Source organism: Eumetopias jubatus, unplaced genomic scaffold (assembly GCF_037043125.1).
Source record: "Eumetopias jubatus isolate StellerSeaLion01/CBP00866 unplaced genomic scaffold, mEumJub1_p1.0 scaffold_9, whole genome shotgun sequence".
Classification (NCBI taxonomy): domain Eukaryota; kingdom Metazoa; phylum Chordata; class Mammalia; order Carnivora; family Otariidae; genus Eumetopias; species Eumetopias jubatus.
The window spans coordinates 19191021-19207225 of record NW_028274815.1 but is presented as its reverse complement, the minus strand read 5'-3'; the positions used below and the strand labels follow the sequence as shown (position 1 = coordinate 19207225).

At 51.5% G+C, this 16205-nt stretch overlaps 1 protein-coding gene across 1 annotated transcript in view; it reads right to left on the bottom strand.

Moving 5' to 3' along the window:
• The window catches only part of KLHL29 (kelch like family member 29), a 300062-nt gene that overhangs the window by 207064 nt on the left and 76793 nt on the right, over positions 1-16205 (bottom strand). Inside the window, exon 3 of the mRNA XM_028099660.2 lies at positions 11852-11959. Within this exon, the coding sequence (XP_027955461.2) occupies positions 11852-11959 (108 nt within the window). The remainder of the gene's footprint in view (positions 1-11851; positions 11960-16205) is intronic.

The following is a 16205-nucleotide window of genomic DNA, read 5'->3' as shown; positions in this document are numbered from 1 at the left end:
CAGGAACAGGGCCCTGAACACAGGTGGATGGGTCCCCCTCTTTTTTGGGGTAAGCAAGTGGTGGATGTTGTCCCATTAGTCACCAGAAACCCCGGGCGATTCCAATGGCAGGCCAAGGCCAGAGGCACCGCCAAGCCTGGAGGCAAATCTGTGACCCACCTGTAACAAACACATGGAACTTTCTAGATCTGGTTTCAGGGAGGCAGCAGTGCCTGCGTCATTTCCTGCTCCTACACTCGTCGGTCCCTCTCCTGCTTTGGATTCCCCTCGTCTCCTTACATGCGTCCCTGTAAGTTACCTTCTGTCCTTCCTGGAACTGGGTGAGGTGAGAATGGAATAGAAGCCCCCTGCTTTTCTCTGGCAGGGGCTCCCAGCTCAGGCCTCTGAGGAGAGAGGGTCAGAGACCCCTTCCCCACCCACAGGTGCCGGGTCAGCGCCCCCCCGTTCTGGGAATCCCACGGTGGAGTCAGCGCCCCCGGTTCTGCCAAGAGCTGTCCAAGCCCTGAAAGAGGCTCGTGGGTTCACAGCTTCTGTGTGCTGATTGGGACCGGGGTCAGAGGGGACTGGCGGGGGGAGGAGGTGGCGTCACCGTGTCCAGGACAGTGGCCGTGCCACCCTGGTCTGCTCTCCTCGGTCTGTGAGACTCGGCCCCTTGAAGAACGACACGCTGAGGTCATTGATCAAAGGCAAGAGATGCCCCGGAAGTGGCATATTTCCCGCTTTCTGGAAGCAAAGGAATTCAGAAAGGGGTCAGGGGATGTGTTTTTGTCAGTGTGGGGGGCCCAGCCAGTAGGACAGAACCAGCACCACCCATGAGGAAATTCTGTTCAAAGGTGATGGAGAGTTCTGGTTCTTTCAGGCTATTTTAGGACACAGCAAGGTGACCCCTTTCTCCTGGCCTTTGTATCTGCCAGTCTTGACCCCCCACACTGTCCACAGTAGGAGAGGTCAGAAGGCTAAAAGGGGCCTCCTCTTGAGCTGGTGACCACAGTTATTGAGAAATCTGCATGCCTGGGAACCACTATGGCTTTCTCTACCACCCAGCCTGGCCCTGGAGGTTTGTGCAACATTCCAGATGTGTGACAATTACAGGGCTTAGCATCCAGGAACTTTACCCTGTTCCTTGAAGCTCCCAACTCAGAGGAGCTCTGGTAGTCTGAGAAGTTGTCATTAAGACCTTTCATGACTCCAGGCCTTAGGGGAGCCCATTGTATGGGTGCTGATGATGTGCCTCTACCTAGAAGAAGCTAACCTCATCCTAAAGATCAACCCGCATGGCCCGGGTTCACTTCATTTGGGCAAAAACTCCTTCCTCAGGATAGAGCTCACAGTGGGAGTGTGGACAGAAGGCTGCAATGTCTTCCTGAAAAGGAAAATTGCACCAGGCCTATGAGAAGAAGGGAAATTCAGATACAGTGTCCTGAAGACATGCCCTCCTGCTCCCCTTCTGAAGTGCCCTTGGTTTGGCCTTCACTGCCAAGCCTAACCATACCATTAGCCAGGCAGCTGGCCCAGCGAGGCTGTGGTCTGACGCCTCTACGGAACACCTCCGAGGCCCCCTCCTTGGTGAGGAAGATGGGAGAGGGGAACAGAGGCCCCGGGGCTCCCGGTTCAGCTGGGAGGGCGTAGGTCACATGCCCAGACGCATGCCGGGAGGTCGAAGCTCCTAGGAGGGGAGAGGGAGAGCTCTCCCGTCAAACTGACCTGAATCCCGGCCCAGCGCTTTCTGATCTTGGCTGAGGCCATGGGCAAAACGTTCATTTCTCTGAACCCCAGCATGCTGCTCTGCACGGGGGGATTATAATAGCACCCCCACGCGCACATGGCTCTTGGGAGGATTCAAGGAGAACGTGCATGTTTGTCGTTCAGCATACTCCTTGGCACCATCACTCAGTATTGTTACTCTGGGCATGAACTCCTGCCTGAGCCCAGATGAAGGGTGATGCCTTTGGTCAGGGGCGAGGCGGGAGGCCGCCGAGAGGCTCTAACTGCGGGCCGTGCTGACGCCGGAGGCGGGATGGAGCCACACCACTGTGGCAGCCCCAGCCCTTGCCAAGCCTCCTAAATGGATTATTATTTATTGGCGGCTTATCCCATCTCTCAGGTTATGAATTATTTACCAGATACTGACTTCATAATTGTTAATGACATCTGCCCCAAGGACATGCTGACATACTTTTGAAGCCACAGTGCTAATTGTGGGGAGTCCCAGAAGCCCCCATGTGGCCACATCCAGAGTGTCACTCCTAGGGACAGAGCCTGACTGGCCCTTGGGAATCAAACATAAACCCAACCCCACATGACACGGATAAAGAGACTGAGATCCAAAGGGGGGCGAGGACAGGCTTCCAGGTCCCAGAGGCAGACCTGGGTGGGTCAACCCCAGTGTCTCTGGTGGTCATTTCTCCACTGTCTGGGTGTAGGCTGCTGGGGCAGTTGTGGGCTGAGCACGAGGTTAGGTCCTCTCTTCAGGAGGTCACGGGTACATGGGTGGGGAATGAAATGGGTCTGTGATGGGTGCTGAGAGATTCCCTCCCACCCCTGTGCCCAAAGTGAGCAGGAGGGGTCCCAGGATGCTTTGGAGAGCACTGTCCACAGAGAATCAGGATGTAACTCTGGGGCAGCTTGGGGTCCCTGTGGGCTAAGGAGGGCCACCTCCCTGGGAACAGAAGTCCCCTGCTGATTAACTGCATTCAGCAATGAAGAGCTGCAGGATGACTGGGGGGAGGGTTGGTGATGGGCACACCAATACCTTCCTGCCAAAGTACATTTGGTCCTGAAGAGAGTATGATGACTCAGATGGACTTCTAGCCCCTGAGAATAATTAATAATAGCAAATCTTTGTAGAGGACTATGTTTCTGGCACTATTCTAGGTGCTGTGTTACATTAACTCACTTAATCCTTACAACCACCGTATGATGTAGATATTATTATAATCTCTATTTTTCAGATGAAGAAACTGAAGCAAAGGGAGATTCAATAATATGCTAGAGGTTGCACAGCAGGTAAGGGGCAGGGCTGGGATTAGGACCAGGCAGTCTGGGTCCCCCATCTGTGCTCTTGACCATTATGCCACATTGCTTACTAGAAGTGTTTCCCAAATGAATGAATGCAATGCTGTGAGACCCCTTTGGACATGGGGCACACCTTTCTAAATGTGGCTTGAATGGGAAATTGAGCTTAGTGAGACCCTGGTTTCCAGTAGGATCCAGGGAGGCCCATTTCCTCCTGGATTGTGGAGTGTGGACTGTGCCCGGAACAGCAGGAAGAAGAGCTCTAGCCTGGGGTGTGTGGTATCCCCAGGGGACAGTGGCCTTGCAAGGACAAGGTCAGTACACCGCCCTCACTCCCCTAAGGTGGGCGCCGTGAGCTGTGGCTGGCCCTTGAGCGCACAGGTGAGACAGGATGAACGCCCCCCACACATGCCCCTCGCTCATCCTATAAACACTCGAGAGTGTTCTTTGTGCCAGGCTTTGGGGAGGGACCCAGTGACTGATACACAGCCCCTGCCCTCAGGGCACTGCCCACTGTCTCCCAGGGCAGAACAGACAAGAGCCGGGTGCCAGGTGCGAGGGTCCCCTGATAGAAAGGGAGCAGAGGGGCTGAAGGACTCAGGAGCAAACAAGCATAACTATAGGCCATGTGAGTCGGCTTTTTCTATCATCAGTTCCTTTTCAGGGCTTATTCTGTGCTCAGCTCGGCAGAGAGCTCGCCTGCCACCCCCCAGCCCAAGAGCTCACAATGGTTGGGGGATGAGCCTCCAGCACACTGGGCCGCGAAAGGACCACACTTGGCCCGAGAAGATGCAAATGGCTGCCAGGGAGAGGAGCAGCATCAGGAAATCCGAGAAGATTCCCATGAGTGGGTGGGAGGCTGGGAGCTCTTTGCCAGGAGATGGGTGGGGATGGGCGAGGCTTTTCCGGGATATTCAGGCTTGCAGGACAAGTGCCCAGAGGTGTGATGCACCCAGGCAGCGTCTGTGAGGAGCACAAGGGCCTGTCTGCATGGGGAACAGAGGCTGTGCGTGTGAAAACATCGAGGGGGCATCACAGGAGGTGAGTTAGGCTAGCTGGTGCGGGGTCTGACTGACCTTATCTGATTCACAAAGTCAGGAGTGCGTACCCCTGTGCAAGACAGCAGAGCACTTTGAGAGCATTTCCGAAAGCCTTGAACCGGTGCTAAATAAATAATCATACTGCTTATTCTGGGATGGAGAGGCAGGATGCCTCCCTACGTGCTAATGGGAGGGCGAGGCTCTCTGCCTGCCTGGCTGAGGCTGCATCGCGCACGAGGGTGAGCGCAGATCTAAGAGACCCCGGATAGACCCTCTCTGTGTCCTGACTTTCATTTCCCACTTAGAGCACCTGCCTGCCTACCTGGAGAAGGAGGGCCGGGTTAATTGTTACCTCCTGTGCTGTTACTAGGTTACTTTGTAAAAGTGGAAATATGCTTTTAATGATTTTTTTTTGTTGTTGCTTCCTTATGAACCAGATGCTTTTATCTAAATGAGTTGCTACAAATCAAAAAAACGAAGAACAAAAAAAACAAAACAAAACTGAAAAACCCAACCCATGAGGGTTGCTAGGCTGTGTCTGCCATAGGCAGGCAAACCGTCACTCTGAGAGTGAGGGGTAAGCCCCCTACTCTTTCAGCACCCAGCTCACTTACAGGTCAGAGGGGGAAATGTACCGGCAGGTATAATTAGGATGCCTCCAAGTGGCCTGGGTGAGAGGACCCAGGGAGGCAGTGGAGTGGTCTCTGGCTGGTGACAGTGATTCTGTCGCCTCTTCAAGTTGGTGTTGGTGGATGACAGCATAGGTCTGCTAACCCATAGTCTTTAGGCCTCCTGGGTCACGGTGGGTGGGAGGAAGGACAGTTTTCTTTTCTTTTTTTTTTTTAAATTTACCATCTTTTTTTTTTAAGATTTTATTTATTTATTCATGAGAGACAGAGGGAGAGAGAGAGAGAGAGAAGCAGAGGGAGAAGCAGGCTCCCAAGGAGCAGGGAGCCCGATGCGGGACTTGATCCCAGGACCCTGGGATCATGACCTAAGCCAAAGGCAGACGCTCAACCATCTGAGCCACCCAGGCGCCTGGAAGGACAGTTTTCTTTCTGGGTTACTTTTGGAGGACACTGAGGCCCAGAGGATGGTCACTCAGTGCTGGCCTTGACACATAATAGGTGCTCAACTATCGTTTGTGGAAGACAGGCTGGTACATGATTGATATTTGCTCTTTCGGTTTTGGTCTAAGGAGCGGCAGTTGGCACGGAGGCAGGACCTCTGGATTAGGACCAGGACAAAGGACTCTAGTTCCCCTTCTGCTCTAACTGGCTGTGTGAGCTTGGCCAAGACACTGGCCTTCTCTGGGCCTCAGCTTGCTGCTTGGTGTAATAAGTGACAACAGTAATTCCTCTCTGTCTACCTCCTTGGGTCTCCCTCATGACCAAGCAGAGGGAACTGTGTGAAAACGCTTTGCAAATGAAAAGCACTAGGGCATGGGTGGAGGTAAAAGAAGTCCTATAACCTTAGCCTGGGATATTCTAATAAATTGGTGTTGGGGCAGTGGCTTCCCAGAGCATACGCTGCCAGAGAGTCTCTGTTTTGGGGTCAGAGAATGCATCGGAAGCTTGGCTGTGAGAGGGCTCTGTGAGCCTGCAGCTATGTCTCCATTATCCAGGGGCATGGCTTTCGGAGGCTTAGCGTGGCATTCAATGCCCACCATGAGCACGACTTAGTTACCTTTGTTGCTGCATTTCCCAACCCATAGGTCTCCCATAGTAACTAGGTGCTGAGCTCTCCTGTCTTTTTATATCTTGAGACTTTTTGCACAAGCTCTTCCCATTGCCTGAACATTCCCTGAGTGTGTGCACACACACATACACACACACATACAAACTTTATTTCCAGTTTAAAGCCACCTCTTCTTGGAAGCCTGTAGTTTTGATCGAACTAAGTTAGTGGCTGAGTACTCTCATCCCCTCAAATGGAATCTCTGGGTCAGGGATTTGGTCTCATATGGTCACTGTCATATCCCCACTGCCTAGAATGATGCATGGCATAGTAGGGGTTCAAGAAATATTTGTTGAGAGAATGAGTTGTTCTTCCATAGCACTTTGTATAAATTCCTATTGTTGCATTTATCACATCTTATTATAAGAATGTATTCACTCTCTGGTCTCCCCACTGGGCTGCCAGCTCCCTGAGGACAGGGCTTTTGTCTGATCTCTCTGGACGCTGGCCCTAGAACAATATGCAATGTGGCCGCCAGTAAGTGCTTGAAGGGATACAGGAACAAATGTTGGAATGCCCTTCATTTTACCACGTACAGGCTGTTATGTCTGCACGGTCATGCCGCGTGTGCACACAAGAGGGAGGGTGAGAGAGAGAGAAAGCTAGAGAGAAAGAGAGAATTTACGGTTGAAGACAGAAGCTTAAAAGTTCTTTTGAGTGACCTGTGAATACATGAGATGATCAAGAAGGGACAGAAACACAGTAGTTTAGGAGCATCCTGGCACGGACACTGGACAGATGTATGCATGGTGCTTTCCCTGAGCAGGGCTCTGGTGGTGGGGCCATTACTAGCCTACTTGGTATTTCTGTCCTAGTGAGGTTTCTGTGCACACTAAAATTGTGTGCAAATTAGCGTACCTCCCTCTGAGAACTCATAGTGCACAGCAGAGCTTGCAAGGTGCAGGCTGGGTCAGTCCCTACACCCCCTGGGCCAGGTGCCCTCCTGTAGGGCACAAAAACGACTGTTCCCAGCAGCTCTGGCCACTAGGGCACATTCAAGGTAAGGAAGGAGACAGGTCGCTTGGAAAATCAAACTTGGCCACAAAAATAAACTCCGAGGTTTGCAGATGAGCTATTTCTAGCCCAGGTGCCAAATGAAGTTTTACAGCTAGAGTGAACCGCTGTGTGCACCCCACCCCAGCCCTGTTAACTAATGGGAACTGCACCATGTTTGCTGTTCCCGAACAACTTTGCTTCCAGAAAGGGGGAAAGATGCCACTTCCGGGGCATCTCTTGCCTTTGATCGATGACCTCAGCATGTCGTTCATCAAGGGGCCGAGTCTCGCAGACCGAGGGGAGCAGACCAGGGTGGCACGGCCACTGTCCTGGACACGGTGACACCCCCAACCCCCACCAGTCCCCTCTCTGCCCCAGTCCCAATCAGCACACAGGCGCTGCAAACCCACGGAGCCTTGTTCGGGGCCTTGGACAGCTCTCGACAGAACGGCGGGCGCTGACCTCATTGTGGGATTCCCAGAATGGGGGGCGCTGACCCGGCACCTGTGGGTGGGAAAGGAGTCTCTGACCCTCTCTCCTCAGAGGCCTGAGCTGGGAGCCCCTGCCAGAGAAAAGCAGGGGGCTTCTATTCCATTCTCACCTCATCCAGTTCCAGGAAGGACAGAAGGTAACTTACAGGGACGCATGTAAGGAGACAAGGTAAATCCAAAGCAGGAGAGGGACCGACGAGTGTAGGAGCAGAAAATGGCACAGGCACTGCTGCCTCCCTGAAACCAGATCTAGAAAGTTCCGTATGTATGTTACAGGTGGGTCACGGATTTGCCTCTCGGCTTGGCGGTGCCTCTGACCATGGCCTCCCATTGGAATCGCCCGGGGAGCCTCACAAAAATACTAACACCTGGGTCCCATCCCGAGAGATTTCGATCTAACTGATCTGGTGTTATCTAGCCTGGACATCAGAATTTTTAAAAAATGTCCCCAGGTGATTTGAATGTGCAGCCAGAGCTGAGAGCCACTGTTGTGACTTGGAAGAGGCAAACAAGAAGCTGATGTTACCACAGGATTCGATATGAGCTACTATGACAAGGCTGGGGAGAAGAGTATGTCTGCGCTGAAATCAGGGGCACTCCCCCCAAGGAGCCCAGCAGCAGGACCACAGGAACAGGAGAAATATTAACCACCACAAAATCCTGAATGTGAGCACATCGGTGCGACTGAGAGAAGGTCTGCAGCCCGTAGAGCTCGCGGGAAAGCATTCTGGGGGTGGGGCGAGAGGAATGGGGTCGACAGCGTGACGACCAAAGTACCCAGGCTTTCAGATGGTGAGATCCAAGGGTGGGTTAGATTTTAGAATATCTGAAAGAGGGAAGAAATGACCTATTATCCAGGAACGTCATTTTGCTGAACCTCCATAACTTCCATGTCAATTGAAGGCTTAGAGTCCGGGAATTTGGTAACACCTGTGAGTTGAGAGCAGTGTTAAGGCTTTAAAGCACACCGACGCCTATCCTCACAAGAACAGTTCAGTTAGAAGGTCTGGGGGTACAACCAGGCGCCTGTAGGTTTTAAAGCTCTCCGGGTGATTCCAGCGTTCACCGAGTGCTGACATTGCTGGCCCAGGAAGACCTGCCAGTGTTTTCCCGGGAACTAGGAAGGTCAGGGGTTGCCCTCAGCGAAAGCAGACGGGATGGGGACTCAGCAGCCCTACGGGGCTCGCGCAGAGTTAGTGCGGAGTTGGGACGAGAGCCCAGTGGCTGCTTCCCAGTCCGGGGGCCTGTCCATCCACTGCCTGTGAGGTCACTCTGTCCTGTGGCCCTGTGACCTCGGAACTAAGATCATCTGATCTCACGATGTGGAGACAAGAGGACAGTCCCTGTCTTTAAGGAGCTCATGGTCCAGGAAGGAAGGTGAGCAGTGCAGCCCAGGGAGGGGCGAGTGGCAAGGTCCCCAAAGGCTGCAGAGCATGAGGCGCTTTATGTGGCCAGGCCGAGTCTGGGATGCAAATCAGACAGGTCGTGACTGATTCTCTGGAGAGGCAGTCGAGACCTTCGGACAGAATGAAGCCCCGGGGACAGGTGAAGCAGAGGGAGTAGAGGGACCGCCGAGAGAAAGGAAAGCAGAGGAGTATCTTCTAGCACCAACACCTTCACTTACAGAGAGGAGGACGAAGAGGGGCCACAAAGATGGAGGGACATGGCCCACCAAGCCAAGGGAGAGAGAGGGGGGGCTCGCGGTCTCCTCGAAGCAAGCAGGGAGGTCACTTGCTGACCCTCAGGTGGACAGGGCGGGCGGAAGTCTTGGCGATGATGAGAAAGGTGGGACCCTGCGGAAGGGTCTGTGCACGGGTGTTGGCATGGTTCTACGGCCTCCTCCGCGGGCTGAGTGCCCCGATGCCCAGTGGAGGTGGGGGCTGCCAAGGTACCCAGGGTGGGGCCGGGAGAGGAAGCAAGGATGAAGGACAAGCAGGTGACAGAGTGGATGTGTTGGGGAAGGCAGCACTGAGAAGTCTGCCCACAGGTCTGTCTTTGGGTGGGAGCCATGGAAGCCAAAGAGATGGATGAGAAAGAGGAGGAGGAGGGAATGGAGCAAGGCTGCTGAGAGTGAGGGAGCACGGGGAGGGGGGAGTGCGGGTCGGCAAGGGCACCTTCGGAATGGCTTTGCTGGTGAAGCTGCCGAGAGTGTGGAAGTCCGGGGCACGGCACGGTTGTGTTATTGTTTGCAGCGTTCTCTAATGGAAGGGTTCCAAGTTCCATTAGCTCTGGAGGCATCTGCAATGTCCTCTCAGGATGCAGGGCATGCAGGGGGACAAGGGGCCTGGGTGGGCCATGCTGGGGCAGGGATGGAGGCGGGGGAGGCTGCAGAGGGGCACTCCTCAGCACTGATGGGGACCCGTGTTTGCCTTTCACCACCTCCAAAGTCTAGGTGTCTATTACTGTCATTCTTGGCTCAGCCTTGGGTCCTGCACAAACCAGGTCCTCAGCTCTACCTCCCCTGAGCTCCACCCCTGCCAGGCTCCCACACTGCAGTGCAGGGATCAGGTTTCGCTCCTGCTAACTGGTCCTGGCACCACACTCTCCGTCACTGAGAAGCCCAGTGCAGCCTTCCCTGCTTTGCATCCGAGCAGGCCCCACTTTACAGCAGGATGCACATAGCCCAGTGATCTGGCCCAGTTTCCATAGGAAAGTGATAGCTTCTTCCACTGGTCACCAGGGGACAGGCTGGGCTGTGGAGACTTCCTTTCTTCTTGGGAATCAATGGAGGGAAAACACGACCTGGCAGCAGGCCACGTGCTACGGTGTTCCCAGGAACAGTTGCAACCGTGTGTGTGGGGAGGTGCTCCCTGAGAGCCCTAGCAGGTGCTGTGCGGGTGTGGTGAAGGGGATATGGAGATGAGTCAGATGGGATTCCCATCCCCCAGAACTGGCCAGGTGGTAGGGAAGACTGACGTGAGTTCGCAGCGGCGACACCAGTCCAGGGGTGGATCTATCAGGTATCCTATCAAAGTCCCTCCCTATCCTAAAATATATGCTTCTTGAAGCCTGGGATAAATAAGAGCCATGTGCTACCGTGTCAGAAGATCCCTAAAGGCTGTCAAACCCATTCCCCTGGGTCTCTAGATGTCCTTCACCCCCGCCACACGCATAGTGTCTAAGACTGGAGGGCTTCTCCTTGGAAAGCTGACTTCTGTGAAGAGCATGCCTTAGGCTCAGACACTCACCTCCACATCTGCCCCCTCTAGGAGCTGGGAATGCTACCATCAAGAGATCCAAAAGGCCACTGTCACCAGATCCGTCTAGTTTTCCGATTCTCTTCCTCTCGCCCAATAGTCACAGAAGCAAACATTACCCAGGGCTTCGGATGACTAACCAGGACGGCTGTCCCGTGGCTCAGTGGTGCCATTAGATGCGTGCCAACGGCCCACCAGCTCCCAAGGCTGGAAACCCAACTGCCCCTACTGGCTGTCGCCATTGGGCTGCTCAGTGGGCAGGCTGGATGCCCAGTGAACGTTTCTTCCAGTTGGGCAGCTGATCCAGGCCCAGCCTGGAGCTTCCGCCTACTTCTTCCTGACAATCAAGACTACCGGCAATTTGGAATCCTAGAGCTGCAGAATCCTGGGGAGCATCCATCTCCAGGCTCCCCTACTTCTACAGGCACAGTCCAGGTCTGCTGGGTGGGTGTTCAAGCAATCTTACCAATTCTTTTCATCAGATTTCTGCCTTTACAAGTAGGCCATGCTCCCCCTCAACTCTCCTGGCTACCTGGTCTTTATAATCTAGGTTTGAAAATCCTGAACCAAAATTTGAGGCCAGACCTCTATACATTTAATCCAAGGAAATAATCAAATCACTATGCAAAGATATATATGCAAAAATGTTTGTTGTGTTATTATTTGCAGGAGTGAAATTTAAAAATATGCTAATGTCCACGATTAGGGCACTGGGTAAGTAAATTGTGTAGATTATTATATCCAGATGTTATGGAGAGTTTAAAGATGCTATAGATTTGTACTTACTGATATAAAAAATGTATACGTGACATATCGTGAAGTCAAAGGAACGCATTGCTAAGCCATACATACAGTGTGATCCCATGCGTGTGTGTGTGTGCGTGTGTGCACATATTCATGTACACTTTATGTATGTGCATAGAAAGTCTGGAAAGGGACACTAAATGGATGACTGTAAGTAATTTCTATAATTTTAGGTACTATCTTTTAAAATATTTTTACAATGAACAAATAGCCTTTTACTGATATTGACTACTACTACTTTAATAACAAGAAAAGTTAAATTACCAAAGATGCATTACAGTTTTTGAGGCACTTAAAGGTCACCTGGCAGCTGGCCGCCCCCAGGTTCCCCCTCCTGCGGAACCAGAAGAGCTACCACAACGCTCATAGATTAATTCCAGGAAGATTGGGGTCCGGTGGCTTTGCTAGCTTCTAATCCCATATCTGTGTAAAAATCTCCCTAACCAAAAGGCGGAGAGGACCAGCTATGTACTTCCTCAGTGCCCCTGGAAAATCAGTGTTAGAGAAGATAGCTCTCAGTGCCCAGGTCGGATGCTTTTCTTATATGCAGGAGAGCTGAGCAGAGACGTACCTTTCGATGTCCGTCTCTGGCGAGCTCAGGATTTGTCCCCAGGATGCAAAAACCTCGATGGCCACCAACACTTAGCACAGTGTGAGCATCACCAGGAGGCCAGACCGTCTAGAAAGAGAAGGAAAAGGTTGGGGGTGGGGTGGGAAAAGGTATCATCTTCTGCAGAAAATCTCTTTGGAATTCCAGTATCTTAGACAGTACCCACCCTAAGTGGACGATTGTCCCTGTGTTGAATTTCTGAGTGTGGACCCTCTCAAATGGGGTGTGCCCAAATGCTGCCATAGGCACTCTCAGGCGAGGGGGGCCAAGTGGGCCGCAGAGAACCCCAAGGGGCAGACCCTAGATGTCCCTCCCCTGCCCGCCAAACACACAAAGCCCTAATCCCCACAGCACAGCCACAAGCAGTGGGTAAGGGAGAATAATGGCATTGCCTTCCATCTGATTCAAACCAAGAGACTCCAAAGATGGGGAAAAATATGAAATTTAGGTCTTTAATCTAATGCTGAAAAGAGAACAGGACACACACTCTAGAATTACAAAAACAAATCATTACTTCTTTTAGATAATGGGCAAGAAGACCTTGAGGAGGCAAAGATGGGTTCCCTGGAGAGAATTCATTTTTTTTTTTTTAAATATAGATTTAATACCTAGTAGAAAGAGCCTATCTGTTATGGTGAGGCAGGGCTATTCCCAGTTCCCTCTTTCAAATGTAATATATGTGAAAACCGTCTTCACGACAAGGAATGGCAAAAATGCACGGCTGTCATTACCTGGGAATCAATATATTTTTCTAAACTGAATATATCATTATCAATTGATTTTCCTGTTTCCTCGTAGCACTCCAGAGTCCTGGATAGCAGGGAAAAGCTTTAATGTGATATGAGGGATTTGGACAGGTAAATAAGTTATTGTAAACTAATTCCACCTTGCGACAAGCTTCTCTGCAACAACGCAACGGGTCTTTCTCAGAGCCTCTTTCAACCCAAGCTTTTCCAGCTACCACTGACAGAGACACACGCGAGCCATATCAAATAGCCATTTTCAAGCTGAAGGTGGCAAAAATATTATTTTTCCCAAGGAGAGAGCATTCCCTTTACGATTAAGAAATAACCTCTGTGGGGAAGCGAAGTAAGCCAAGGTCACCATTTAATTTTGACACAGAGCCAAAGTCGTGAGTACATCTCCTCTACCAAGCTGACGTGAAGCATGCGGATAAATCGATCGCTTTGGCCACAAAGTATCAACAGTACTGGTGATAATAAATGATCGATGTATTTCTGGGAAAGATCCTTGGCAGATATGTGTTGGTGAAGAGAGAGGTCTGGGAGACAGCGGTCAGATTGTTTTTAGATCCTTGAGAATTTTATTCATTCATTTACTCATTTATTCATTCCATAAATATTTGTTGAGTGTCTGCTGTGTGTCAGGCAATGTTCTAGGCACTGGGGATACATAAGTGAACCAAACAGAAAGAAAAATAGAATTCCTGCCCTAAGGGAGCTCATCTTCTAGTGGAGGGAAACATAGAATAAACAATAAGCTTAAGAAATAAGTACAAATTATACAGTATATTAGAAGGTAGGCAGTGCTATGTATTAGAGAAGACAGAGCAGCAGATGAGCATCAGGGGACTGAGTTTACGTGAAGGGGATGAGGGAGTGGGCTGTGCGTGAATCTGGGCTTGAGTGTTCGGCAGTGAGAAGAGCCAGTGCAAATGTCCTGGGGGGTGGAAGGAGCATACCTGTCATGTTCCTGGGCCAGCAAGGAGCCCGCTGTGGCTGGAGAATCTAGTACGGACAGGGAGAGTCTAGTAGGACATTCAGCTGGAGAGGTGAGTAGATCGCGTAGGGCCTTGCACGCCGCTGTAAAGCCTACTAACTGAGAGCCCAAGATCCTGGCCACTTGGCCTTAGGTAGAGCTCTCATTCTCTTGAGACAGAACTCCCAGGTCTGTCAGCTTAATCTGCTTGCCATCCCTTCCACCCAGATGGCTCAGCGCTCTAGGCTGTGCGAGATGAACAAGGCACAGGCCAGGCTGGGGCTTGGAGGGGCAGTGGAAGGAAGTGAGCCCCCAGGGCTGCCCAGCTTGTTCTGATGACATTGGTCTTGTCTTTCCTCCTCTGTGGTCCCCAAAGGCCACTTCTAGAAGAGGTAACTGAACCCAAGTCCTGAACAAAAATACACTGCATGCGAGGTTGAGCTCTTTGGGACTTTTCCCTGGCGTGCTTATGGAGAGATCCTGACATGAGCCGACGCATTAGACATTACAGGTTGTGCTAGGTGTCTTGCCCAGGTCTGCCTTCCATGCTTTTGTCCCCAGGGGGCTCACCTGATCTGCACAGAGGGCATCACTGGACCTCGGAGACCCTGAGACTCCTGGTTATGTGCAGCCAGCGCAGACACCAGCAGGAGACTGGGGACTGGTGTGGGATTGGGTGTATCCTCCCCTACTTGCCTCCCTCCTTACAGTGGCTTCACAGGCTGGCCGTAACCCTCCACTGCAGGCCATGGGTGCGGCTGGCATGCGGTAGGCCCCACAGAGCGTCCTCTCTGCGCCCCGGCTTCCATCTGGAAGCTGCCCCACCCGTTGTGGGCCGGGGACGGCCCTGGCGTGGTCTCTGCAGCCCGCGCCTACATCTTATGAACAGCCCTGTCCGACTCTCTTCCAACCACACATTTCAACCTGCCGATTTCCTGTTAAGATCCTAGAGGGTACAGTCTTGGGGGCAGTGGAGAGCAGGGCTTGGGAATTAGGGATCAGGCGGAATCCTAACACTGCCCCTAGTTTTGTGACATGGGTTAAGGTATTTAATGTCTATGAACCTTCCTTTCTCACTCTTGGAACTAGAGAAACGGATGCATAATTAGCAGCAGCAGGATCACTGTCTCAGCATTTACACCACCTACTATACCGCCCAGGGCAAGGAGCACCTCCTGGCTGACATCTTTGCCCACCCCAACCAGAAACTCCTCCCTCGAGGGGTTTCTAGCTGTTCTCAGCTCCTATTTGGCATCGGTTGATGTCTCAGGGATTTCACTTATTTCCTCTTGCACTTCTGTCCACCCAACCTCTACTCCTTGCAGTCAAATCCCAGGCATCCGAAGAACAGACATTATCTTAATATTTGAATCTCTGGCCCAGAGCACCCATCAAGAATGAACCCAAGAAACGACAGGGAGACAGGTATGGTTTTCCATCTCCAGGTGAGGCAAAAGCACTATAGGCAGGCTTGACTTTGACATTTGTGGTCAAACTGACCCTTTCTCTTCCACTCATTTCATCATCAAAGGGCAGCTTCCAGGGTCAAGGAAAATAAAAATAAAAAGCCAAGGGATGAGGGGCTTTTTACATTCATTTAAAAAACACAGTGGGTAGTTAGTCAATGCGTGTGAAAGAGGTCTTACATTGTCCCCACCTTGTCAAGGCACTTAAGACATGCTAATTGAGTTTGGCAGAGCATAAAAGGCCAATATGAAATTCCCTCCAATGGGGTCTTTGGGTTAAATAACTGCCGAATGATGGGAGATCTTTAAAATTAAACCTAAAGAAATGTTTGAGACCATTCTCACTCTAAGTCTATAAATAAAGATGGCTCCTGACATGCACTAAATTGATAGCCAAGAGAATTACAAATAAGGGCCCCAGGATTTTTTTTTTTTTTTACTTCCCTATGAAAGATACCAATTTTTGGAGAGAAATTGCCCTTAAGAGAGGATAAACCAATTAGAGGCTCCCATTTGATGCAGGATCAGAGACTAGCCCTGCCCAGGTCTTGACCAGGCTACCCAATTATTGCTCCAGCGCCCAGGGAGCTCACCAGCCCTCACCCAACTGGGAAGCAAGGATTCTTTCTTCCTCAGAAGGAAAAAGCAAAGCAACTAGAGGCTGCGAACTGTGGAAGAAAACCAACTCCCACACCCACACCCAATTTCCTGTCAGCCCAGACTCAGGACCCAGTGCCCCCCCCCCATGCCCCCCCCCACCCCCCAGCACGGGGCTTGAGGGTCTGCTCTGAATGTATCCTGCAAGGGGAACTCTCATTCACATTAAGAAGAAGCAAAAAACAACTCATCCATTAATAACATCAACCATGGGTTCACCAAAGCCTGCAGGCATCTTGCCAAGCCCAAAATAAACACTCTCAAAAGGTTTATCCATCAGGTTGGCGACAGTTCACCGGCTGAGGAGTCCGGAAGGCACTGCTTTTAAAGAAGAGAATGGACGCGCAGAGATGGAGTGCCTTGTGAGGACCCACCCAACACAAGGTGGAGGTTTCCTCTTTCCATTAAGGAGCCAGAACTGGCCACTGATGAGATCCATTACTTATTCTCAAAGCTAGGGATGCACCTGCTGG